This window comes from Arachis hypogaea, chromosome 5 (assembly GCF_003086295.3).
Source record: "Arachis hypogaea cultivar Tifrunner chromosome 5, arahy.Tifrunner.gnm2.J5K5, whole genome shotgun sequence".
Lineage (NCBI taxonomy): Eukaryota > Viridiplantae > Streptophyta > Magnoliopsida > Fabales > Fabaceae > Arachis > Arachis hypogaea.
In genome coordinates, this window is record NC_092040.1 from 48,719,128 (window position 1) to 48,746,723 (window position 27,596).

A 27,596-nucleotide genomic window follows, 5' to 3' on the forward strand; every position below is an offset into this window, starting at 1 on the left:
TGCTACATGTCATTATAATATTGGTCGGTTAGACTTTAGCCACCTTTAGCCACTTAATAGCACGCCACCATAAAACTTACCTACTTAAAGTGAGTTTACTTTTTAAAAACACCTGATGTTATGCAAATTTATAAGAGTTTAGTAGTAATCTAGAAAATTGATAACGAATTCAATCTATATCAATTCTTTAATAACAAGAATTATCAAGATACATATTGTTTGAGTTATAGTTTATAGGCACTAATTTTACAAGTACTAATTAGTTTGAACTCATCATAATCTTAAACAGAAAGATAATATGTTTATCGTTTTAAGATTTTCTTAAGAGAAAAATGATTTTGAAAATAAAAATGTTGAGAGTCGTAAATGATTTTACAACGGCGGAATTTTCTTGGTGCAATTTGTTTTTCTCGAAACCAAAGATTGCTTTTCCCGTTGGCACTAAAAACCAATGCACAGAGAAAAAACGGCTATATTCAAATTCGAGTGTTCTCTAACATTACAAATGCATTCCTTAGCTCTTGAAACATGAATGAGGGGAAGAATAAACACAAATGATTAAATAAACCACTATAAGATACTACGAAAATATTGTGGCTCGGCATTAAGCTTCCGATATGAGGGCACTGCGAAGATCGCCACTGTTTGATGAGTACTGAGTTGGAAGTAACGCAGGGTCTTTGTAAGCGTTTACCAATCCGTCATAAAACAAGGTCATTGTGGCATCGTTCTCGTCTTCCCTATCCTTCTTTATCAAACTCTGCTTAACATAAACACAAATCGCAATCATAACTAATGGATTGAATGCAACATGCAACAATCTTATGTTCTTTTAAGCCCTGTTTTCTAAATCCCACAAGATTCGAGATAGAAATATACAGGGATATACTAGGAGAGAAAAAATTGTTTGGAGGATGATATAAATATAAAAAAGAGATGAAATGTCTCTACCTGGGGACACTTGCCTAATCTAGAAATGTCTTTACATTTTCTATCATGAGACATTTACCAAAACATAGCTACAAAATTGTTGCTTTCTTTTGAATTTATGTGAGCTTATTTATTCAAGATAATTTATAGGACGTAATTAAGAAGTTAGTTCATGTTATCTGTTTTATTCAAAGTTAGTTATAGTTGCATGTGCAATTAGTTGAGCAGCCTTGTATAAAAGGAGGACCTCAGCCTATTAGTTGTTCGATTAATGCAATCTTCTCAATAATTCTGCCCAAAAAATTTAATAACTCTGCAACCAAAACTCCTTCCTTCCTTTTTCTTTTTAACAAGGAAAAAATTCTACACTGCTGGGGGAGAACTTCATCCACACCTAATGAAACTACCGTATCATAACTCTAGACTAGACACGTATTTTGGAGCATCAATTTCCTCTAAGCTTTGTTGCATTTGAAGCAAAAGGGGGACCCACATTTCATAGCTTTTGTTTGACTGTGATCAAATTAAATTCCACTGTAATTTGGGCATTATAGTTTTTTTTTTTCTTTTTTCTCCAAAGTTAGGAATAAAACTCCAATTTTGATGTGAGTATGGAGAGACTATGCTATATGAGCTATAGCTAGTTGGCTGGACATTATAATTTGTAAATGACAAATTTGAAAAAATATTTAATACTTTATTTTTTTTTTTTGGACGGTTGCTTTTTTTTTTAGAAGAGGGGGGGGGGGGGGGGGGGGGAAGAATTAAGCTAATATCATTTATCAAAGAAGGGAAGCACGATCCATGGAACCCTTGCCAGATATTAACAAGGTACCCCTCTGTTGTGGTCCAAGAAGAGAAGCATGATCCATTGAAGCCTCATCAACATCAAATCAAGCAATTTTCTTTGCAAGAAATCACAATGCACCTACAAGCTACGGAAGAGGCAGAGCATGATAAAAGAAAGACAAGTCGTTGTAGCAGAGGAAGGGGAATCAAAGAGTCAATAAACCACATCACAACAGATCCAAGATTCGAGCAACAATCTAAGTCTGAATTAACACAAGTTCAGCAACTCTTAGCGTTGCTCAACAATCAATCATACAAGGCATACCCACTAATAGACTCAACTGAAGTAGCAACTCTAATAGGTACCATATGCGACTCTCAATGTCAATGTTAATGTTAAATGTTCCATTAAATTGCTAGATATTTGATAGTTTTAAACTCATCAATGTCATTTCCATCACCACACATATTGCATGTGATTTAGATATATTTCCTCCGTTCACACCTCAAAGAAATTTAGTGTCTCTACCTAATGTGATAATTTCGGTGGGAGACTCATTGGTATTGTCACCCTAAACCCTAACATTACATTGCGCAATGTATTGTATGTTCCTCAGTTCTATGTAAATCTATTATTGGATTGTTCTTTTCTAAGAACTACCTCAATTACAGTCACAATTAGCTCTACTTTCTTTGATATACATGACAGCTCCTTGAAGAAGCTTGGAAAGGGTGAGTTGCAAAGTGGATTATACATGCTGAAGTCAGAATTACTTCTCCCTCCCAAAGATTCCTTGTTAAGTCACACAAAGAGTCAATGCAATTTGTGTAATTATGTTCCTTGGCATTCTCATTTCAGTCATGCTTGTCATTACCAATAGCACAAAGGTTCAATTGAAAAATATGTCCTTTAGCGAAATTCAGAAAACACTTTTTGACCATCAAAACCATGTCATTTGACCTTGTACATCCCCACCTATAATGGAAAGTGATATTTCTTAAGCATAGTTGATGACTTGACCAGATTTTGTTGGATTTATTTGCTATATAACAAATCTGAACTTGCAGGTTTTCTTAAGAATTTCTACTTACTAATTGAAACTTAGTTCAACACAAAAAATAAATGCACGAGATTGGAAAATGCAAGCAAATTGGTAATTGTTGAATTCCTGCAAGAGAAAGGAGTGTTGCATCAATTTGCTTGTCTTTACAGACCACAACAAAATACTCTAGTAGATAGAAAACATCAACATATTTTGAATGTGGCAAGTGGATTGTTTTTTCAATCACAAGTACCTATCCCTTTTGGGGAGAATGTGTCCTCACTGTTGCATTCATCGTAAACCGAATTTCAAGGCCCCTGTTCAACATGAAATCGCTATTTGAAGTGTTGATGACGAAACAAACTGCTGCAAAATTTTCTCTAAGCTTTCTAATTTTTTATTCTCTTCTGTAGTGCTCCTGCAGGATCACGTTCCAACTGCCTTAGAGTAAGTGCACGATCACTCTGCAGGATGTCGCGTACCACTTTGGGTTATGCACCAATGGAGAGCCAGTGGGTGGATGCTTGAGAGATTTTCAGACATGGTACCAGCGCTCGACGTAGGATTGGGTAAACGAGCTCCTTGATGCTAGGCCTCCACATGCTCAGCAATAATAATAGTATAACTTTAGACATCATAAACTGGCTTACTAATATCCAAGATTCTGGTGGAGTGCAACACAAAGATTCCAAGGACATCATGATGCAGCTTGCCTGCAATGCACGTGGTACTTTGCTCGATCAGACTCGACAACCCTGTATTCAGCATTCTTCCGAATGTTATAATTCTTCACACCTAGCATGACAGCCTCTCTGCTCTTAAATCTGTGTCTAATGCGAAACTCCACACCACCTTTTGTGTTGTAATCATCTCCCCTCGTATTGGAAAACGGAATATTCTCATACATCGTGTCAAGATTTAGCATGTGATAGTGGCTAGGTACAACTGACAACTCCGGAACTAGCTTTGGGGCAGGCAGAAGATTCCAACTGTTCCACCGACCGGGGTCTCTAGTACAATTCCTCATCATCCCCATATGAACCACTTTCATTGCTCTCGGTGATGTATTTTTCATCCGACTCCTCACTAATCCACCTTCATGTGTCTCGCTGGATTAGCACAATGTAAAGGTGGTGGTACAAGAGGTGGGTCATCTTAGACAAAATTCGAGTGTCCAGAACTATCACCACCTACGTCACCAATCTCCGCAAAAAGCTCCATCACTTGTTGGGCCATGATTCTTCCATGGACATCAAACATCAATCTCACATGCACATTGCCATCCAACCAAAAAACATGAAACCGAAATACTCTACTCCCCATCGGTGCTAACAACATATATCCAACTCTTCCAACTTCCTTTGTTCCATTATCACCCAAACTCGTCAATATTAGGCTCTTCAACTCTGACAAAGAACCTAATCAACAAGTACACAGTAGGATAGGAAAACTAACCATTACCCAATCTCATATGACAATTAGGATAGAAACTCACGAAAATATATTCAGACATTCTTACTAAACCTGTTGAGAGAATAGAGAAGAAAAAAGGGTAAGAAGAAGTGATTTGCTTGTGACCAAGACTACTACTTACATATCCATTTATGGCTGAGTTAAATTTATCATACTATATCTCGTTTACAATATAAACGACTTTAGTATGGCTTTATCTTGTTTACAGTATAAACAAGTTGATAACATTCGTATCACGTTTAAATTGTAAAGGAGATATGTTGAAACCCTGCTTCGACACATGCCTCGTGTGCACCCAATTTCTTTGTCTAACAAATATATCTTATTTCGTTTATAGTGTAAACGAGATATGTGTATTATCGATTCTTTTACACTATAAACGAAATAAATGATAATGCTTAAATTGGTAATTTACTTGCAAATTACGATATGGGTAAATAAAAGAAATAAACTATTTATTTAAAAATAAAAAACCATCGTTAATAAACTATTTTTGAAAAATAAAAGTTTTACCAAACCGAGTCTTAGATTCATGGCAAAAATCACCACTATTAGAGTTCACATCACTGCAACCGCAAAGTATTGGAACCTACTTCAATTGGACATTTAAATGCAGACCTCTTTGAAGAAGTATACATGGATTTACCTCTTGGACGCTCAAGAAGGAAACAAGGGCTGGTTCGCAAACTAACTCGATCACTATACAAATCACATCAGGCATCAAGATAGTGGTATAACAAGTTTCATTCTGCTCTAGTTAAACAAGGATTCAGTCAACGCAAGAGTTATTATTTTTCATTCACAACAGCACAAATTTTCTTCTAGTCTACGTGGATGATATCGTCATAGCTGGACAGTAAGCATTACCAATGTAAACAAAGTACAAGAGAAGTTGAAAAGATATGTTCAAGCTCAAGACACTAGGCGATCTCAAGTTTTTTCTAGGATTAAAACCCGAAAGATCTAAGATGGGAATTTACTTTTCCTAAAAGAAATACACACTCACTACTAGAAGACACGAATTTCCTGGATTGCAAACCTGCTATAATTCCCATGGATGCTAATTTGAAATTTAGAGATTCAGCAGCTGAGCATCTCCCAGATGCATCAGTTTACAGAAGGCTCATTGACCAATTGATCTACCTTATTATTTCTCGTTCTGACATCACTTTTGCAATTACCAAATAAGCCCAACATATGCTAGATCCATGAACTCCCCATTTGAGATGAATGTTGTCCACCAAGTGCTGAGATACCATAAGGTAGATCTGAGACAAAGGCAACTCTTCTCAGCAAGCTCCAAGTTTAATATTTCGGTATATGCTGATGCATATTGCGGGAGTTGCATTGATCCCAGGTGCTCCACAACTGGGTATTGAATATTCTCGGGGATTAGAGAGTTTCATGGAAGACAAAGAAGCAAACCATCGTTGCTCCACAAAATCTGAGTGCCACGCCATGGCTAATGCCTTATATGAAATAGTGTGGATCATTGGACACGTTAAATTCGTCAACATCCACATTGATTCAGTTATGCTGTTTTCTGACAACAATATGGCCATAAATATGGACACAAACCCTGCTCTCCGTTAGCAATCAAAACATGTGGAGATAGATTGTCATTTAAATGAGAGAAGGCAGGGGGAAGGACAGTGAAGCTCCTCTATACACCAAGCAAGCACCAAATAGCAGGTATTTTAACAAAGCCCTTACATGCTCCTCAATTTCAGTTTCTCATGGCCAAGTTAGGCTTATATTGATGTATATGCTGCAACTTGAGAGGAGATATTAGCTTATTTATTCATGATAGTTTATGGAAAGAAGTTAGTTTTCTGTTATCTGTTTCATGACTAGTTAGTTACAGTTGCATGTGCAATTAGTTGAGCTACCTTTTTAAAAGAAGGATCTCAACTACTTGTATCGGTTGTTCAATTAATGTAATATTCTCAATAATTCTTCCTACATGAAAGAGCAGTCGTTTAATTCATGTAGCCGACCCCACTTAGTGGGACAAGGCTTTGTTGTTGTTGTTTTTGTCTCAATAATTCTTCCCAATAATCTCTCTTCTAACATATACTGTAAAAAATTTTGGAGACTAATAGTCACTTTCTAGATTTGAAATTTACCTCTGCAGAATATGCGACAAATATTGGTAGGAACCGTTTCCGACAGTACTCGTTAAAGAGAAGCGTGAGGATCGGAAGAGGAACTACCAAGGTGGACGCTAGGGGAAGTCTTTTCAGTGCAAAGATTCCCACTGCAATGATGTGCATGAGTACCATTGAAAATATCATTGAATTGTGCACGATCGGCCAACATTTCCCAGCAGTTTCATACTTTGGTGCATATACATTCATAAACTGTGACATATATAGACAGAGGATCAGTACAAGTCATATATGAATACTAATTTCATATATAAAAACTACTTTAACTTTTCAGGATCCCAAATAAACCAAAAGAAAATGATCCTTGCATAAAATTAGTCATTATAGAAACTATTTATGGAGGAAAATCAAATAACCAATCCAGAATTCGATAGATATCAGAATATACACTGAAGAAATGCAAACCTGGTTGCGGAACACGATGTATGCCAGGCACAGATAGGCCAATAGGAATGGTAAAATCAGTGGAGCCAGAAAGAAATAGATAATGCCAAGAAGTCCAAAGAAAAGGATCCTTGGAACATCCCTGTGGTATGGAATAGATGGGACTTCTTCGAATTCATCACTCGGACTTGTGAAAGGCCTTCTTATTAAACTGAAAATCAGAGGGATTATACGGAATAGTTCTGATGACACACTTGTCCATCCTGTTGTGACAACATAAGCAATGAAAAATGATGCCTACAATCAAACAAAAAATTAGTTAATTGCCTAAAAGCCACAAAATAAAAAATTTTAAGGACAGTAATGTCTTGTATATTGTTCAAAAGTCATAATGAACAGACAACGAAAGACATGCTAAGATCAAATTAGTTATGGAACATGAAACATGGTTTGAGTGTAGACCATTAGTTGTTTTACCATATGGGAATAATTTGGATAGTTTTGTGAAACTTTGACATTTGAAAAGAAAATGTTACCCAACTTGCACCAGATATTTTATATTAGAATATAGATTAAATTATCCTGGAGGATCTTATAATTTTATCCAACTTAATTAGTTTCTTAAAATTTAAAAGCTTGTGTCAAGTCTCTATTGTATAAAAAATTTCATTAAGTCTGTATTCTTGAAACATTTCTACTCAAGTTCCTATACTCTACAAATATTTTCAGTCCAGTAGAGTAAGAACTCTGTGATCAAGTCTTTTAATTGCAAAAGAAAATTCTGAAAAAAAAAATCATCATTTAATACAGGTGCATGATGACAAAAGTTTTAAACCAGAGGAACCTAATTGAAAAATATTTGTACCATATAAGTACTTGATTAAAAATGTTTTAAATATAGAGGCCTGATTAAAAATTTTTGTACAATATAGAACTTGCTTATAAACTTCTAAGCTATGGACCAAATTAAAAATCGAGTAAAACTATAAGGACGAAAAGATTGCATTACAACTGGGAGAAAAATCGTCCAACCTGCGCAGGAACTGCAGCAGCCAGCTTTGAAGGAATGCCCTTGGGATCAAGCAAAATAGACAGCATAGATAGAACTGACCCCGAAAACACAGTTGCAAAAATCACATTCCATATTGTGAACCACAGAACTTTCTTAGTTGCACTCAATTCGATAGAACTATGCGAGATGTGTCCTTGAATGGAGGAAAGGAACTCCATAACAGGTGGCACTAATTTCAGAAACAACTGGAGAATAAGGCTGGGAAGGTATCCAGTAATCACTTGACTCACAAATTTTCTGAAAGATAAAGATTCACCAAAGGCTAACTAATTCAGCTTTATAAAATTGAGAAGACAATACATTAAGCTAAAACTAGCGATGTCAACAAATTTAAAATACATAGCATCACTATTAACCAAAAGAATAGTTAGAATGAGATTGACCGTTATGAAAATTAGAAACGATATGCAGATATTTGACAACAATTTAGCTTACATTGTCAGAATAGTAGTCAAGAAGGGAAATAAAACTTCCAGTTGACTAAGGTTGGTAAGCCCTTGCACAAACACAACAGGTATAAGGAATAAAATGGTGAAAAGAATACTTGCAGCTACAACGACCAGTTTAGAAATCCATCTTTGCATGAACGACTCGGAAAAGAAAGGCCAGTAAACATCATGAGGTTCTGGAGCTAGTTCAGTATTCCACAGGGTGGGATTGATGGACTGCTGCAAACTGGAAGCAGTTGCAGCTCCAAAACGAGTTTTGAAGAACACAAAGGCAGCTCGAGCTTCCTTGCATATATAAGAACAGATTTAAATTAATAGAATGTACTTTAAATCAAGAATGAAACTATATCTCATTTTTGGAAGAAAAAAATAAAAGAAAAATGAGAACAGAGAGATTGGCACATACTTCTCCTGCCAATAAAACCTTTGACTGCTTCAACCTTACATTCTCCTCGATGTCCTCTAACTTCTTTTCGTAACGCTCTCGGAGATTACTTTTCCGTCCACAAAGTCCAAAAATGCCACAACAATTATGCTGTGGCAGAGTGGGATCCGAATCCGACTGTAACCGAGTAATCCTTTTATATAATTGTTTGGATTCATTCTGCATTGAACGAAGGGAAAGGTATGCAAATGAGTTCCATAATTCTTAGAGATTAAAAAGAAATACAGTCTGCAAAAGCAGTTTGCTTGATCAACAGCATAGCATTCACCTTATGGCTGTGTGCTAACAGGTTAACAAGCATTTCATAGAGGGGAAGCACTAATTAGGCCAAACATGAAATCTCAATCAATAATTTCTATACAAGCATAAAGGCAACAGAAATTTTAGTAAATCTATATAACTTAGTCAATTATGGTAAACTTCAAAGTCAGATTATAACTGTCTCTGAGGTTACTACCTACTATTATTAAAAAGTTGTTAATTAGTTATTCAATATTGTACTCTGAATATAGGAGTAATAAGTAATTTTGTATTTCCCTGAAGTTGCTGATTATACGAGTTTATGTTATCCATACTATGATTCTTAGGAAATACTAAAAAATCTTGAGTGACCAAATAAGTAGAACAGAATCAAAGCCACAAATTTTGAACCCCTTAAAGAAGATAAAATATAAATTTACAAAAACTAAAATCTCAACGCGGTACTCACCAAGAGTGTCCGGATTTTACTTGTGCGGTGAACAACCACATGTGACAGGTATATAGAAGGATAAAGGTCTTTAAAGAAGTTCTCAACACTATCACTGATGCTGCAACCGGGGTAAGTAGGAGTGCTGCGGGCCAAAATGGTAAACTGATGAGGCTGAGGTTTGGATGAATAAAAAAAAGAAATTCTTCTTGAAGATATGTATCTATATTCCTGAAAATTGAAAATAATGTTGACAAATGAGTAATGAATTCAACTGTTGCTTCTCAGATAAACTATATCAACTTGCATACAACAATCAATGAATAAGACAACTATTATCATGTTATTATTTTTCTTTTTTCTTCTTTTTTAATATTCTATATACCAGCAAAAGAAATAACAAATATTTATGCATTGCATATTCATCTTAAAATGTGTCTCTTGCTTCTCTGCATTTTGGAGGTTCAAAAATTGACTTAAAAAATCATCCTTGAGACATGTCATGTTGTCCCTATATTTCAAAAGTATATAAACTATCTTATAACTATGAGGACAGTGACGGTTTTAAGCTTTTGGTCTCTAACGTCTGTATCTTGTTTGTGTCGGAACAACAACCAAATGCTACCTAACCATGGGGAAGACTTCCATGAGCGACGAGATCATGGACTTACATAAAACAGTAGCAAGCAAATGAATCCAGTGACAAGATATATAGCAGAGAAGTGGACCCACAACCTGAAATAAAAATGATAATAGGACAATAAATCTCACATAAATCCCAATACCATATTGCAAAGTAAGAAAAGATAAGTGCAGAGTAGATAAACTCTTCTATAAATAAAGTTCAGTTCTCTAAGGCCACAGCTCAATTAAGGCAACAAAAGTATTGAGGTAGTATTCACCAGTTAGAGCCATTGTCTACATTTGATATGGTGAACACATCCAAGGAGTTATTGGCGAAGTTGGTGATGTCGAAATCTTGTTGGTTACTTCCCCAACAATTTACTGGAAGAATGACAAGGATCCCAATAATCCCAGCAAAGGTAAAAATTTTCAAGCTGCGCCAAAGAAACACAAGAACTCAATTTAAATAAGATATGACTTTAATTGCCGAAAGAACATTGGAATTTCAAGTGTGAGTAGTTTATTGCAACATCAATTGTGTTCCGATTAAGGTTAAGGTTACATACTCCCTGAAAGAATTATTAAGTGCTCCAGGTTCCCTAAAAGAATATATACCTGAATGTTATAATGCACATAAACACAACACCGTCTAAGCCTGATAAAGATAACAGTTCCTCTTCAGAGAGCCTCCAAGCTTTTCCAACCCAACCTGGAGAAGGTATTAGTCTTTCCATGTTGAAATGGCTTTGCCTCCTAGAAGTTCCTTTGGCCAGAAGGCGCGGCACATAAACTTCATAATTGCTGGGTTGTTTCCTCAATATGGAATACAGAATGAAGAACAACACACAGAGCGCAGTGTTGATCCCAAGAGAAGTTAACAGAGCAGAGACAATCATGTTTCCCAATGAAACAAGATCGCTAAGGAACCCAGAAAGTTATGACTCTGCCTTCTGCAAGAAACATAAGTGGAAAAGCAAAGTCAAAGAATGTTCAAATTTGAGTTAAGTTTGGAAATAACCAATTAGACCTAATGTGTGTCATGAAATTATGCTTTGTCTAAATCACTAGTACTTGAAGCCTCTTTGTTCCTCCTGCATACAGATTTTATTACCGGTTACTTAAAATAGAATCCGAAAAATATGTCTGAGAAGTTGCCTCTCCACATGTGGGAGACAAACTCAAGAACATCATGCAGACCAGCTTGCCTACCACTCAGACTAATCCAATCTTGGTTAGATTATTTGATTATAAACTAAAAAGAATATAAAGAAAAGCTATATCGTAAGTTGAAGTAAGTGTATGCATTAAATCACTAAGCAAGCTCCAAGCACACAATGGGGTCATAGAACCACAATTGAGTTGCACAAAAGAGCCCCAAAAAAAAAAAGTAAATGCAAATACAAAGTTTTGAAATTGACATTGACATGCAATGTGTATTAAGACAGTACGACACCCACATTCAGAAATTCCCAAAGTACGGCAACTAGTTATACTAATAATGAGTAGAAAGTAGAATATCGGTTTAAGAAAAATGGATATGAGGGCGCAGACAGTGAAACAGAGAAAGAGATGAAGTAAGAGAAAGCTTACCAGTTCCTCTTGAAGTTGAAGTGAACAAGAAGAGCATTCATTTATGTGTCTCCCAAGTTCTAGCTATTCTGCCAACAACTGTTTTGACAATATAATAAAACAAATATAACTAAAATCATGAAAATGCTCGGTTATCATTTTATATTTCTAATTTACAAATAAAATATGGCAATAGAACAGTACTCATTTACTCAATAAAAAGGGCAAAAGGTGAAAGTGACCAATACATACGTCCATACCTATGATGGAATAAGTGGAGAGTACAGTTGAAAGGTGGTTTTTTTGTTTTTGGTCATGAGTTGAAAGGTTGTTGAAACTTGAAATGGTCAATGACTCAAACGCTCAACAAATGGTTTGCTTTGCAACTGTCAGTCACTAATATTTTGTTGGCCTAATCACAAATATGGACACTTTTTTCCTTTGTTTAACTATATTTAGGAATACAAATTGGTCTAGGTCCCATCTTTTCCCTTTTTCTAGGGCAGGGCAAGCAAAATTGAAAAAATACAAGCACATACAATAGTTAGACTAAAGGTTAAGATTTAGTTTGGTAAAGTTTTTATTTTAGAATTGTTACATATTCAAATATTTTTTTATCTAAATTTATTTAAGTAGGTCTAAGACCATTTTCATTAGACAATTCATCTCAGTATCTATTTATGATCCACCTGTTATAAAAAGTAATTTTATATCAGTTTTTGTGTTATAAACAATAAATAGGAACTCAAAGCATCTCTCTCTTCTTCATTATGAGGAACTAACTTTAGTCTCTATTGTGGTCCTACTTAATTAATTAAAGTAATTAAAAAATATATAATTATTATTTTTTACAATAATATTTTTAAATTTATAAATTTAAAAATAATTTACTATTAAAAAATATTAATATTAAAAAATCATATATAAAAATAATACACAATATATAATTCAAGATTATATTAATTTGTAAAATTATTTAATATAAAAAATCATAGTTAAATTATTTTGTAAGGTGTAAAAATTAAATTTAATTAATTATAATTTAATATAACAATAAAAATAATATTTAATGTTGATTTAATATAATTATTTATATTAATTATTATTTAAATAATGAATATAAATAATTAATATAAATTATTAATTAAATAAAAATATAACTATTTAATTATTATAATTATTAATAAATTAAACATGATTAAGTTATTTACTTTTTTCAATAGATAATTAAATTATTTAATTAATTGTTGTTTAAATAATTAATATAAATTATTAATTAATTAATTATAATTTAATTATTTAATTAATTATAATGTTATATAAATATTTTTTATAATAACTTTCCATGTGGCAAGTTATTATTGGAGGAAGAAAATCCCTGTTCAGAGGGACTCACTCGTGCTTCTCTATTCTTGGATAGTGTGCAGAGACTATTGTCTCTTCTTTTCCAATAGTTGGTCCCTGCATATGTGAGAAAGAGGGCTTTAACTTTTGGCCCGTTGGAGGTGCTCTAACACCAACAAAAATCACTCTCATTAAAAGAGTGTCATTACACGCGCTTTTTCTTCTTCTTTTTTCTCGCGCTTCAAATACACGCATATGTCCTCTTCTTCTTTCAAATTCACGCATATCTCATCCTCCTCCTCCTTCTTCTTTTTCTTCGCACATGCAGATAAGCAGATTCTTCTTCTTCTTCTCTTTCGTTATCGTCATCACCAACAACACTAACATTTTGCTAATGGATTATTTTTTTAATCGATTTGAATGGAATGCAATTGTTAAATTGAATTGAATTGAATTGAATTGATGCAGGTATTCTAAATGGAATTGAATTGATCTAAATTGTAGACACAGGTGTTTTGAATTTGATTTTATATAATGGATAATGTTTCGTTCATTTAGTACTATACAATTGTTTCATCTTAATAACGTGTTCGGTTCATTATGCAAAAAGCTTTTTTGAATTTGATTTTATATAATGGATAATGTTTCGTTCATTTAGTACTGTACAATTATTTCACCTTAATAACGTGTTCGGTTAATTATGCAGAAAGTTGTTTTGAATTTGATTTTATATAATGGATAATGTTTCATTCATTTAGTACTATACAATTGTTTTGCCTTAATAATATGTTCGGTTCATTATGAATTGAATTAAATTGTTTTGAATTGAATGGACGCAGGTATTCTGAATTGAATTAAATTGATAATCTCTAAGAAGAGAAGAAGAAAAAGGAGACGAAGAATGAAAGAAGAAAAATCTGCGTGTGCAAATTTGGAAGAAGAAGCGTGATTTGAAAAGTTGTTACAACAACTTGGATAGACTTGGATAAGAATTTTGCTTGGATGTAGAGTTTTATTTTTTCTATTTTTCGAAAGTAGCTTGTAAAAACTAGCTTTTAAAAGCTGATTTTTTAAGAAGTGTAACATTTATGTTTGGTATATTAAATTAAAAATGACTTTTAATAAACACAAGCAACAATAATTACGTTTGATAAAATAGTTTTTAAAATTTAAAATACTATAAGAGACAAATTTAAGTGTTATATTTGAAAATTAGTTAATATATGGAGTTATATTAGACTTTTAAATTTTGAAAAGCACATGCCAACTTTGAAATTTTTCACCTTAGATGCTTTCAAAAGTACACCGATCTTTTAAAAACTACAAGCACAAGCATATGGTCTTTTTTATTTACTAAATACAAAATGAGGAGCTTGTAAGCACCTCTTCAAAAAACTTTACCTATGGTCTTTAAAGTTTACAACCAAAATAATTAGCTCCGTGTTGTAGTGTTCCATATCTTAGTCAACTACCGGATGTGTGTTGGGTTTGACATTATAACTGACAAGTAAGCTTACGGCCATTAGGACAAGCATGCATCATATGCATTTGTTTGCTTTTGTTTGGGTGTGGACATGTGTTTGGTTTGTCTAACCATATATTTCTGTTTAACTGCTAATTGTAATACTTGTTATAATTGCTCTCTAATTGTGTTTGCTTTATGATGCTTATTGTTTGTGTATGATTTTACTATTAAGACTTGAGAGTTGGAACTAATAATGATTATGACTATGGAAATGAATGAGACTGGTGGTAGTTCAGAATATGTTAAACTTAACGAATTAACTCCGTATTGATTAATGTTCATGATTGATTTCTTTGATTTTTATGAGAATGTGATAATGTATTGAGACAAATGAGACTGCTGATGATTCTTTGAGACTATTGAGATTTATTGAGACTATTGAGATTTACTTAGAATATTGACAATAATGAGATTATTAAGACTTATAAGACTTAAAACATTGATCAGGATGACTATTTAGTACTAACTAGACTAGTAATGGAAAGAGTACAATTACTTTAAACGAATTTACCCTTAAACGGATTAGTTTGACCCTAGGTTTTAACCTTGTATGTTTGGATTGGAGATTAGGATTGCTAGCAAGTTCATGTCACTTTATATAGTCTTTATTTGAAAATATTACCCTACTGGAAACATTTGGGTTCTCACCCGTCGTAGAATTTTTGTTTTTCAGATACAACACGCGACACATCTCACTGACAGTGTGGGACTCCTTGGTGAAGCGAAGAAGACTTAAGACTCTTTTGAGATATATTTTGTTTCTTAGTATTATTATCCACCTTTGAGCATGTTATTGTATATTTCCTCTTAGAGGTTTTATTTTGGAGAAATAGGATGTTATTTTGTACACTTTCTGGATTTTGTAATATTTTATAGTCGGCGCTTTTTGTAACATCGTACCACACAGTACTTTATTTTTAAGTCGTAAATCAAAGGTGGTTAGGCATTACGACACCTAAAAGAAATATATATATAAATATATATATATATATATATATATATATATATATATATATTCACTTCACTAATGAGTTTTGCAGTCTCAGTGAGATACGTCAGGTCTTGTTATCTGAAAAGTTAACAATTTTTATAACGGGGGTGAGAACCTGAAGGTTTCCAGTTGGATAATAGTTATAAATAGAGACTGTGTAAAACTACATGAACCCACTAGGCAATCCTAGTCTCTAATCACACAAGGTTCAAGTCTAGGGTCATTTCTAATCCACACAGGATTTATATAGGTTTCACTGCCATCTCCTGTCACCACCACGCTTTCACCATCCTACAGCCACCTTTAGAGATAATTTTTCCATAGTTTTGTGTTTTTCATATTTTTTTGTTTGTTTACGGTTTATTAAGTATTTTCTTAAATTCTTGATTAATTTTTTAATAAAGTGTGTGGTGCATGAAATTGCAATCACACTTTTTGCACTCCCCACAACTAAGCAGCAAGTGCACTGGGTCGTCCAAGTAATACCTTACGTGAGTAAGGGTCGAATCCCACGGAGATTGTTGGTTCGAAGCAAGCTGTGATTATCTTATTAATCTTAGTCAGGATACCAATAGGGTTCTTTAGTTTTAATTGCAAAAAGTTAGTTAAAGTGCATAGAGTAAGTAATTATTACGCAGTAATGGAGAATATGTTGGAGTTTTGGAGATGCTTTGTCTTCTGAATTCCTGTAATGTAATATTCTTCTCATGCAAAAGTTTAAAGTTCCTTCCATGGCAAGCTCTATGTAGGGTGTCACCATTTTCAATGGCTACTTCCCATCCTCTCAATGAAAATGGTCCAAATGCTCTGTCACAGCACGGCTAATCAGCTGTTGGTTCTCGATCATGTCGGAATAGAATCCATTGATTCTTTTGCGTTTGTCATCACGCCCAACACTCGCGAGTTTGAACCTCGTCACAGTCATTCAATCCCAGAATCCTACTCGGAATACCACAGACAAGGTTTAGACTTTCCGGATTCTCATGAATGCTGCCATCGATTCTAGCTTATACCACGAAGATTCTGATTAAGGAATCTAAGAGATACTCATTCAATCTGATGTAGAACGGAGGTGGTTGTCAGACACATGTTCATGGATTGAGGAAGGTGATGAGTGTCACAGATCACCACCTTCTCCATAGTTAAGCACGAATGAACATCTTAGATAGGAACATGCATGTTTGAATGGAAAAACAGAAATAATTGCATTAATTCATCGAGACGCTGCAGAGCTCCTCATCCCCAACAATGGAGTTTAGAGACTCATGCCGTCAAAGAGTATAAAATTCAGATCTAAAAATGTCACGAGATGCAAAATAAGTCTCTAAAAGTTGTTTAAATACTAAACTAGTAACCTAGGTTTACAGAAAATGAGTAAACTAAGATAATTGGTGCAGAAATCCACTTCTTGGGCCCACTTGGTGTGTGCTGGAGCTGAGACTTAAGCTTCTCATGTGCTTGAGCTGTATCTGGAGTTGAACGCCATGTTGTAACGTGTTTTTGGCGTTGAACTCCAACTTGTAACCTGTTTCTGGCGCTGGACGCCAGACTGCAACATGGAACTGGCGTTGAACGCCAGTTTACGTCATCTATCTTCGCGCAAAGTATGGACTATTATATTTTGCTGGAAAGCCCTGGATGTCTACTTTCCAACCCAATTGAAATCGCGCCAATTGGACTTTTGTAGCTCCAAAAAATCCATTCCGATTGCAGGGAGGTCAGAATCCAACAACATCAGCAGTCCTTTTTCATCCTAACTCAGATTTTTTGTCAGCTCCCTCAATTTCAGCCAGAAAGTACCTGAAATCACAGAAAAATACACAAACTCATAGTAAAGTCCAGAAATATGATTTTGCTTAAAAACTAATAAAATTCTATTAAAAACTAATTAAAACATGCTAAAATCTATATGAAATTACCCCCAAAAAGCGTATAAAATATCCGTTCATCACAACACCAAACTTAAACTGTTGCTTGTCCCCAAGCAACTAGATAAATAAAATAGGAAAAAAAAAAAGAAATTAAGAAGCAATAATATCTCAGAGCTTTAAGTGAAGCTCAGATTCTAATTTAGATGAGCGAGGCTAGTAGCTTTTAGTTTCTGAACAGTTTTGGCATCTCATTTTATCCTTTGAAATTCAGAATGATTGGCATCTGTAGGAACTCAGAATTCAGATAGTATTATTGATTCTCTTAGTGTAGTATGTTGATTCTTGAACACAGCTACTTTATGAGTCTTGGCTGTGATCCTAAGCACTTTGTTTTTCAGTATTACCACCGGATACATAAATGCCACAGACACATAACTGGGTGAACCTTTTCAGATTGTGACTTAGCTTTGCTCAAGTCTCCAATTAGAGGTGTCCAGAGTTCTTAAGCACACTCTTTTGCCTTGGATCATGACTTTAACCACTCAGTCTCAAACTTTTCACTTGGACCTGCATGCCACAAGCACATGGTTAGGGACAGCTTGATTTAGTAGGCCTGGATTTATTTCCTTGGGCCCTCCTATCCATTGATGCTCAAAGCCTTGGATCCTTTTCACCCTTGCCTTTTGGTTTAAAGGGCTATTGGCTTTTTCTACCTCTTGCTTTTGTTTTCACTGCTTTTTCTTGCTTCAAGAATCAAATTCATAATTTTTCAGATCAGCAATAATATTTCTTGTGTTCCTCATTCTTTCAAGAGCCAATAATTTTAACATTCATAAAATTCAAGATAAAAAATATGCACTGTTCAAGCATTCATTCAGAAGACAAAAAGTATTGCCACCACATATAACTAATTAGAATTTTTCTTATTAAGAACTCGAAAATTAAATTGCCTCTTTATTCTAAAAATCTACTATTTTATTCATGTTTGATGATGATGAGAAAAATAAATTATAACTTAATTGAAAATAAAATCAAAATAGATATACTAATTACCAATACTCCTATATAACTTCTAAGGTAAATTCCTATAGTAACAAATATCACAGAGTTAAAGCTAAAATTAGAACTCAACAACCTATATTTTGGGAAGTGGATGTTCCTCTAGTCTGTGGGGTGCTTGGTCCTTCAAGAGTTAATTTCTGACGCTTCAGTTCCCTCAAGTCACGCCCTTGCTCCTCTTGTTCCCTAAGCAATTTGCAAAGCATGCTATTTTGATTATTCTGTTCTTCCTTTATTTGGCCCATAGCTTCTTGCAACTTGGAAACAGATGCCTCAAGATGCTCCCAGTATTCAAATTGAGGGATTTCTGGGAAGAATTCCTGTGCTCTCCTCTTGATGGGGTCATCCTGCAACTGTTGTTTTTCCATTGATATTTTAGTGATTGGCCGCTCAACTGAGATATACTCAGTTATTCCCATCCTCACTCCAGCATCTTTGCAGAGCATAGAAATTAAGCTTGGTTTAGCCAATTTGGCATCTTTGGAGTTCTTGTTTGCTATTTTGTAAAGTTCACATGAGATTAGTTGATGAACTTCTACTTCTCTTCCCAACATGATGCAGTGAATCATCACTGCTCTTTTAACAGTGACTTCAGAACGGTTGCTAGTAGGCAATATAGAATGCCCAATGAAGTCCAGCCAGCCTCTGGCGACTGGTTTGAGATCTTCTCTCTTGAGTTGAATTGGGATGCCAGTGGTGCTGGTGGTCCACCTGGCTCCAGGGATGCATATGTCCTCTAGAATCTTGTCCATGCCCTTGTTTGTTCTCATCATTCTCCTATTAATTGAGTCTGGGTCATCTTTCAGTTGAGGCAGCTTAAAGATCTCCCTGATTTTGTCAGGGTGGATGTGAACAATCTTTCCTCTGACCAAGGTCCGATAGTCATAGAGGGCAGTTCCAGATATTCTCTGCCTGTCTGTTTGCCACAAATTAGCATAGAACTCCTGAACCATATTCCTTTCTACTTTTGTTTCAGGATTAGCTAGGATTTTCCAGTTCCTGTTTCGAATTTGCTCTTGGATCTCCGGATATTCATTTTCTTTCAGATCGAACTTGACTTCCAGGATCACTGATCTTAGACCCATTATTTTATAGTAATGGTCTGAATGTTCTTTGGTTAAGAACTTCCCTTGATTCCAAAGTGATTTTGGAATACTCTCTTTCTTGCCTCTTAGAGTGGTTTGTTTTCCTTTAGGAGCCATGATTTAAGTGAGTATGTTTTTGTGATCACGGATAAAGACACCAAACTTAGAGGTTTGCTTGTTGGTGCACGAAATTGCAATCACACTTTTGCAACCTCGCATAACTAACCAGCAAGTGCACTGGGTCGTCCAAGTAATACCTTACGTGAGTAAGGGTCGATCCCACGGAGATTGTCGGCTTGAAGCAAGCTATGGTTATCTTGTAAATCTTAGTCAGGATATCAGAAATTATCAGGATTGATTGTGAAAAGTAAAAGAACATGAAATAAGTACTTGTTTTGCAGTGATAGAGAATAGGTTGAGGTTTTGGAGATGCTACATCTTCTGAATCTCTGCTTTCCTACTGTCTTTTTCTTCAAACACGCAAGGCTCCTTCCATGACAAGCTGTATGTAGGGTTTCACCGTTGTCAATGGCTACCTCCCATCCTCTCAGTGGAAATGTTCAACGCACCCTGTCACGGCACGGCTATCCATCTGTCGGTTCTCAATCAGGCCGGAATAGAATCCAATGATTCTTTTGCGTCTGTCACTAACGCCCCGCCTTCAGGAGTTTGAAGCTCGTCACAGTCATTCAATCATTGAATCCTACTCAGAATACCACAGACAAGGTTTAGACCTTCCGGATTCTCTTGAATGCCGCCATCAGTTCTAGCTTATACCACGAAGATTCCGGTTAAAGAATCCAAGAGATATCTACTTAATCTAAGGTAGAACGGAGGTGGTTTTCAGGCACACGTTCATAGTTGAGAATGATGATGATTGTCACAGATCATCACATTCATCCGATTTAAGAACAAGTGATATCTTAGAATGGAAGCAAGCATGATTGAATGAAAAACAGTAGTAATTGCATTAATCCATCAAGACACAGCAGAGCTCCTCATCCCCAACCATGGGGTTTAGAGACTCATGCTGTGGAAGATACAATGAGAAAGGTGTAAAGTGTCATGAGGTACAGATACAATGTCAAAAGATCTATTAATAGTAAACTAGTAACCTAGGGTATACAGAAATGAGTAAATGACGTAAAAATCCACTTCTGGGTCCACTTGGTGTGTGCTTGGGCTGAGCAATGAAGTATTTTCGTGTAGAGACCGTTTCTGGAGTTAAACGCCAGCTTTCATGCCAGTTTGGGCGTTTAACTCCAAGTTTTATGCCAGTTCCGGCGTTTAACGCTGGAAATTCTGAGGGTGACTTTGAACGCCGGTTTGGGCCATCAAATCTTAGGCAAAGTATAGACTATCATATATTGCTGGAAAGCCCAGGATGTCTACTTTCCAATGCCGTTGAGAGCGCGCCAATTGGGCTTCTGTAGCTCCAGAAAATCCACTTCGAGTGCAGGGAGGTCAGAATCCAACAGCATCTGCAATCCTTTTCAGTCTCTGAATCAGATTTTTGCTCAGGATCCTCAATTTCAGCCAGAAAATACCTGAAATCACAGAAAAACACACAAACTCATAGTAAAGTCCAGAAAAGTGAATTTTAACTAAAAACTAATAAAAATATACTAAAAACTAACTAGATCATACTAAAAACATACTAAAAACAATGCCAAAAAGCGTATAAATTATCCGCTCATCACAACACCAAACTTAAATTGTTGCTTGTCCCCAAGCAACTGAAAATCAAAATAGGATAAAAAGAAGAGAATATACTATAGACTCCAAAATATCAAGGAAACTTAGCTCCAATTAGATGAGCGGGACTAGTAGCTTTTTGCTTCCGAACAGTTTTGGCATCTCACTCTATCCTTTGAAGTTCAGAATGATTAGCATCTATAGGAACTCAGAACTCAGATAGTGTTATTGATTCTCCTAGTTAAGTATAATGATTCTTGAACATAGCTAGTGTATGAGTCTTGGCTGTGGCCCAAAACACTCTGTTTTCCAGTATTACCACCGGATACATGCATGCCCAGACATATAATTGGGTGAACCTTTTCAGATTGTGACCCAGCTTTGCTAGAGTCCCCAATTAGAGGTGTCCAGGGTTCTTAAGCACACTCTTTTTGCCTTGGATCACAACTTTATTTCTTTCTTTTTCGAAATTTTTTTTTGTATCCACTGCTTTTTCTTGCTTCAAGAATCAATTAGATGAATTTTTTAGATCCTCAATAACAGTTCTCGTTTTCCTCATTCTTTCAAGAGACAACAATTTTTTAACATTCTCAAAACAACAAATTCAAGAGACATATGCATTGTTCAAGCATTCATTCGGAAAACAAAAATTATTGTCACCACATCAAACTAATTCAACTAGTTTCAAGGATAAATTTCGAAATCCTGTACTTCTTGTTCTTTTGTGATTAAAGCATTTTTCATTTAAGAGAGGTGATGGATTCATAGGACATTCATAGCTTTAAGACATGAATTTTAAACTTTATTAATTATGAATTAAAAACAAGACTCAAAAATAAATATAAGATGAGACTAGAAAATAAAAAAAACAAAAATTTAAATAGGCTCCTAATGATAGAGGTTTTCACAGAGTTAGGACTCAACAACCTTGATTTTGAGAAGTGGATGCTCCCTCAACTTGAGATGAGAGCTTTTGGCGTTTCAACTATTGGAGTTCACGCCCCTGCTTCTCTTGTTCCTTCAGCAATTTGCAGAGCATGCAGTTCTGATTCTGCTGTTCTTCCTTCAGTTGCTCCATAGTTTCTTGTAACTTGATGATAGATGCTTCTAGGCTGGTCCAGTAGTCAATTTTAGGAAATTCAGGGAGGAACTCCTGCGCCCTCCTTTTGATAGAGTTGTCTTACATTTGTCCTTCCATTGACTTCTTGGTGATTGGATGTTCAATGGGTATGAATTCATCTACTCCCATCTTTACCCCAGCCTCTTTACAGAGCAAGGAGATCAAGCTTGGGTAAGCCAATTTGGCTTCAGTGGAATTTTTATTTGCAATTGTGTAGATCTCACAAGCAATCACATGATGAACCTCCACTTCTTTTCCAAGCATAATGCAATGAATCATCACTGCTCTCTTGATAGTGACCTCAGAACGGTTGCTAGTGGGCAATATGGAACGCCCAATAAAGTCTAGCCAACCTCTTGCAATTGGTTTGAGGTCTCCCCTCTTGAGTTGGTTTGGGACACCCTTAGAATTGGTTATCCACTTAGTTCCAGGGAGGCATATGTCCTCTAGAACTTGATCCAACCCTTTATCTGCTCTCACCATTCTCCTATTAAAGGATTCAGGATCATCTTGCAGTTGAGGCAATTTGAAGATTTCTCTTATTTTGTCCAGATGGAAGTACATAACTTTCCCTCTGACCATGGTTCTGTAGGTATGGTAAGCAGTTCCAGTCATTCTCTGCTTATCTGTTAGCCACAGATTTGAGTAGAATTCCTGAACCATATTCCTTCCAACCTTTATTTCAGGATTGGTTAGAACTTCCCATCCTCTGTTTCGAATTTGCTCTTGGATCCCCGGATACTCATCTTCTTTCAGATCAAATTTTACTTCCGGGATCACTGACCTCAGACCCATTATTTTGTGATAATGGTCTTCATGTTCTTTGGTTAAGAACTTCTCTTGATTCCAAAGATTCTTTGGATTATTCTCTTTCTTTCCTCTTAAATTGGTTTGTTTTCCTTTAGGGGCCATGATCTTGATGAATCTTGGCTTAGTGATCACGGAAAAGCACACCAAACTTAGAGGTTTGCTTGTCCTCAAGAAAAAGAAAGGAAAGAGGAGAGAGAGATGAAGAGTAAATTCGAATGGTGTGGTGGAATGAGGGGGGTCAAACGTGTATTTATAAGGTGGGGAGGAGAGATTTCGAAAAAAAGAAAAATTTGAAAGGAGATTTGAGAAGATATGGAAAGAAATTGAGAGAAGGGTGAGTTTTTGAACAAAATTTGGGAATGATTTGAGAGATTTGAAGAATGATTTTAGATTTTTGAAAAATTGAAATTGAATGATGAGAGATTGAAATGTGTTTCTGTAGAAAAATATGGGTAAGAAAAGGAAAGTTTGAAAAAATTTGATTTGAAAACAAAATTGTGGTCCCCCCACCTTTCTGGCGTTAAACGCCCAGAATGGCACCCATTCTGGCGTTTAACGCCCATTTGTTGCCCCTTTTGAGCGTTTAACGCCCAGCCAGGTGCCCTGGCTGGCGTTAAACGCCAGAATTCCTTTATCACTGGGCGTTTTTCTAAACGCCCAGGATGCTGCACACCTGGCGTTAAACGCCCAGAATGGTGCCCATTCTGGCGTTTAACGCCTAAAATGGCACCATTCCTGGCGTTAAACGCCCAGAATGGTACCCATTCTGGCGTTTAACGCCCAAAATGCCCCTTACTGGCGTTTTTTCGCCAGTAAGCTCTTTTTCTCTGCTTTTTGAGCTGAATCCTTCTGTAACTCTGTAAATTCCTTCATTTTTGATATTTGCCTCTGTAAGAACAAATTATATAACCTCCTAATGACTGGGTTGCCTCCTAGCAAGCGCTTCTTTACTGTCTTTAGCTGGACCTTTACTGAGAATCACTCAAGTCTCAGTTTTGAGCATTCCTGCTCAAAATTGCCTTCAAGATAATGCTTGATTCTCTGTCCATTAACAATGAACTTTTTGTCAGAATCAATATCCTGAAGCTCAACATATCCATATGGTGACACTCCTGTAATCACATACGGACCCCTCCACCGGGATTTAAGTTTTCCTGGAAACAGTCTGAGCCTAGAGTTGAAGAGCAGAACTTTTTGTCCTGGCTCAAAGACTCTGGTTGACAACTTCTTGTCATGCCATTTCTTTGCCTTTTCCTTATAAATTTTTGCATTTTCAAAGGCATTGTGTCTGAACTCCTCTAGCTCATTTAGCTGGAGCAATCTTTTTTCACCAGCTAACTGAGCATCCATGTTTAGGAATCTGGTTGCCCAGTAGGCTTTATGTTCCAGTTCCACGGGCAGATGACAGGCCTTCCCATACACCAGTTGGTATGGAGAGGTTCCTATAGGAGTCTTGAATGCTGTTCTGTATGCCCACAGAGCATCATCCAAGCTCTTTGCCCAATCCTTTCTCCAGGCTATCACAGTCCGTTCCAGGATTCTTTTTAGCTCTCTGTTAGAGACTTCAGCTTGCCCATTTGTCTGTGGATGATACGGAGTTGCCACTTTGTGGCTAATTCTATATCTAACCATAGCAGAGTATAGCTGTCTATTGCAGAAATGAGTGCCCCCGTCACTGATTAGTACTCTGGGAACACCAAACCTGCTGAAGATGTGTTTCTGGAGGAATTTTAGCACAGTCTTGGTATCATTAGTGGGTGTAGCCATTGCTTCTACCCACTTAGATACATAGTCCACTGCTACCAGAATGTACGTGTTTGAGTATGATGGTGGGAATGGCCCCATGAAGTCAATGCCCCATACATCAAACAATTCTATCTCTAATATCCCTTGTTGAGGCATGGCATATCCGTGAGGCAAGTTACCAGCTCTTTGGCAACTGTCACAATTACGCACAAACTCTCGGGAATCTTTATAGAGAGTAGGCCAGTAGAAGCCACATTGGAGGACTTTAGTGGCTGTTCGCTCACTTCCAAAATGTCCTCCATACTGTGATCCATGGCAGTGCCATAGGATCCTTTGTGCTTCTTCTCTGGGTACACATCTACGGATCATTCCGTCTGCACATCTCTTAAAGAGATATGGTTCATCCCAGAGGTAGTACTTGGCATCTGAAATTAATTTCTTTCTTTGCACTCTGCTGTACTCCTGGGGTATGAACCTCACAGCTTTATAGTTTGCAATATCTGCAAACCATGGAGCTTCCTGAATGGCAAAGAGTTGCTCATCTGGGAAGGTCTCAGAGATCTCAGTAGAAGGGAGGGACGTCCCAGCTACTGGTTCTATTCGGGACAGATGATCAGCTACTTGGTTCTCTGTCCCTTTTCTGTCTCTTATTTCTATATCAAACTCTTGCAGAAGCAACACCCATCTTATAAGTCTGGGTTTTGAATCCTGCTTTGTGAGTAAGTATTTAAGAGCAGCATGGTCAGTGTACACAACCACTTTGGATCCCACTAGATAGGATCTAAACTTGTCAATGGCATAGACCACTGCAAGTAACTCTTTTTCTGTGGTTGTGTAATTCTTCTGTGCGTCATTTAGAACACGGCTGGCATAATAAATGACGTGCAGAAGCTTGTTATGCCTCTGTCCCAACACTGCACCAATGGCATGGTCACTGGCATCACACATTAGTTCAAATGGCAATGTCCAATCTGGTGCAGAGATGACTGGTGCTGTGACCAGCTTAGCTTTTAGGGTCTCAAATGCCTGCAGACACTGTGTGTCAAACACAAATGGTGTGTTAGCAGCTAGCAGGTTACTCAAAGGTTTTGCAATTTTTGAAAAATCCTTTATGAACCTTCTGTAGAATCCTGCATGCCCCAGAAAGCTTCTGATTGCCTTAACATTGGCAGGTGGTGGTAATTTTTCAATTACCTCTACCTTTGCCTTATCCACCTCTATTCCCCTGCTTGAAATTTTGTGCCCAAGGACAATTCCCTCAGTCACCATAAAGTGACATTTCTCCCAGTTTAAAACCAGGTTAGTCTCTTGGCACCTTTTCAGAACAAGTGCTAGGTGGTTAAGACAGGAGCTGAATGAGTCTCCATATACTGAGAAGTCATCCATGAAGACTTCCAGGAATTTCTCTACCATATCTGAAAAGATAGAGAGCATGCACCTCTGAAAGGTTGCAGGTGCATTGCACAGACCAAAAGGCATCCTCCTGTAGGCAAACACGCCAGAAGGGCAAGTAAATGCTGTTTTCTCTTGGTCCTGAGGATCTACTGCAATTTGGTTGTAGCCTGAATAGCCATCCAAAAAGCAGTAGTAATCATGACCAGCTAGTCTTTCTAGCATTTGGTCTATGAATGGTAAAGGAAAATGATCCTTCCTGGTGGCTGTATTGAGCCTTCTGTAGTCAATACACATACGCCACCCTGTGACTGTTCTTGTAGGAACCAGTTCATTTTTTTCATTATGAACCACTGTCATGCCTCCCTTTTTGGGGACAACTTGGACAGGGCTCACCCAGGGGCTATCTGAAATAGGATAAATAATCTCAGCCTCTAGTAATTTAGTGACCTCTTTCTGCACCACCTCCTTCATGGCTAGATTTAGCCTCCTTTGTGGTTGAACCACTGGTTTGGCATTATCCTCCAACAGGATCTTGTGCATGCATCTAGCTGGGCTAATGCCCTTGAGATCACTTATGGACCACCCAAGAGCTGTCTTGTGTGTCCTTAGCACTTGAATCAGTGCTTCCTCTTCCTGTGGATTTAAAGCAGAGCTTATAATCACTGGAAAAGTGACACCCTCTCCCAGAAACGCATACTTCAGGGATGGTGGTAGTGGTTTGAGTTCAGGTTTTGGAGGCTTATCCCCCTCCTGAGGAATTTTTGAAAATTCCTTTGTTTCCACTGATTCTTCTTGATCAGGTTGAGCATCTTTGAAGATGTCCTCAAGCTCTGATTCTAGGCTTTCAGTCATATTGATTTCTTCTACCAGAGAGTCAATAATGTCAGCGCCCATGCAGTCATTTGGTGTGTCTGGATGCTGCATAGCTTTTACAGCATTCAACTTGAACTCATCCTCATTGACTCTCAGGGTTACTTCCCCTTTCTGTACATCAATGAGAGTTCGTCCAGTTGCTAGGAAAGGTCTTCCTAGAATGAGAGTTGCACTTTTGTGCTCCTCCATTTCCAGCACCACAAAGTCAGTTGGAAAGGCGAATGGCCCAACCTTGACAATCATATCCTCTATTATGCCTGATGGATATTTAATGGAGCCATCAGCAAGTTGGAGGCATATCCGGGTTGGTTTGACTTCTCCAGTCAACCCAAACTTTCTAATAGTGGATGCAGGTATTAGATTAATGCTTGCTCCAAGATCACATAGGGCTGTCTTGGTGCAAGCACCTTCTAATGTGCATGGTATCATAAAGCTTCCTGGATCTTGA

General features: G+C 36.6%; 1 protein-coding gene across 4 annotated transcripts; it reads right to left on the reverse strand.

The window, feature by feature from the left end:
• Positions 1-400: 400 nt before the first annotated feature.
• LOC112801568 (CSC1-like protein At1g69450) lies at positions 401-11,825 on the reverse strand. Of its 4 annotated transcripts, none has more exons than XM_072237233.1 (11): positions 11,656-11,766; positions 10,681-11,015; positions 10,344-10,499; positions 10,113-10,176; positions 9,463-9,672; positions 8,715-8,912; positions 8,295-8,593; positions 7,820-8,096; positions 6,809-7,084; positions 6,362-6,595; positions 401-760 (listed from the first exon to the last, which is right to left on the reverse strand). In XM_072237233.1, exons 2-11 carry the CDS (start codon positions 10,959-10,961, stop codon positions 605-607), a joined length of 2,151 nt encoding a protein of 716 aa, XP_072093334.1. In that variant the 5' UTR covers positions 10,962-11,015; positions 11,656-11,766; the 3' UTR covers positions 401-604. The 4 variants fall into 4 exon arrangements, with proteins under 4 accessions (XP_072093334.1, XP_072093335.1, XP_025700167.1 ...); XM_025844382.2 differs by lacking the exon at positions 401-760 and adding an exon at positions 5,079-6,003 and having other exon boundaries at positions 11,656-11,825; XM_072237235.1 differs by lacking the exon at positions 401-760 and adding an exon at positions 5,079-6,009.
• Positions 11,826-27,596: the final 15,771 nt, after the last annotated feature.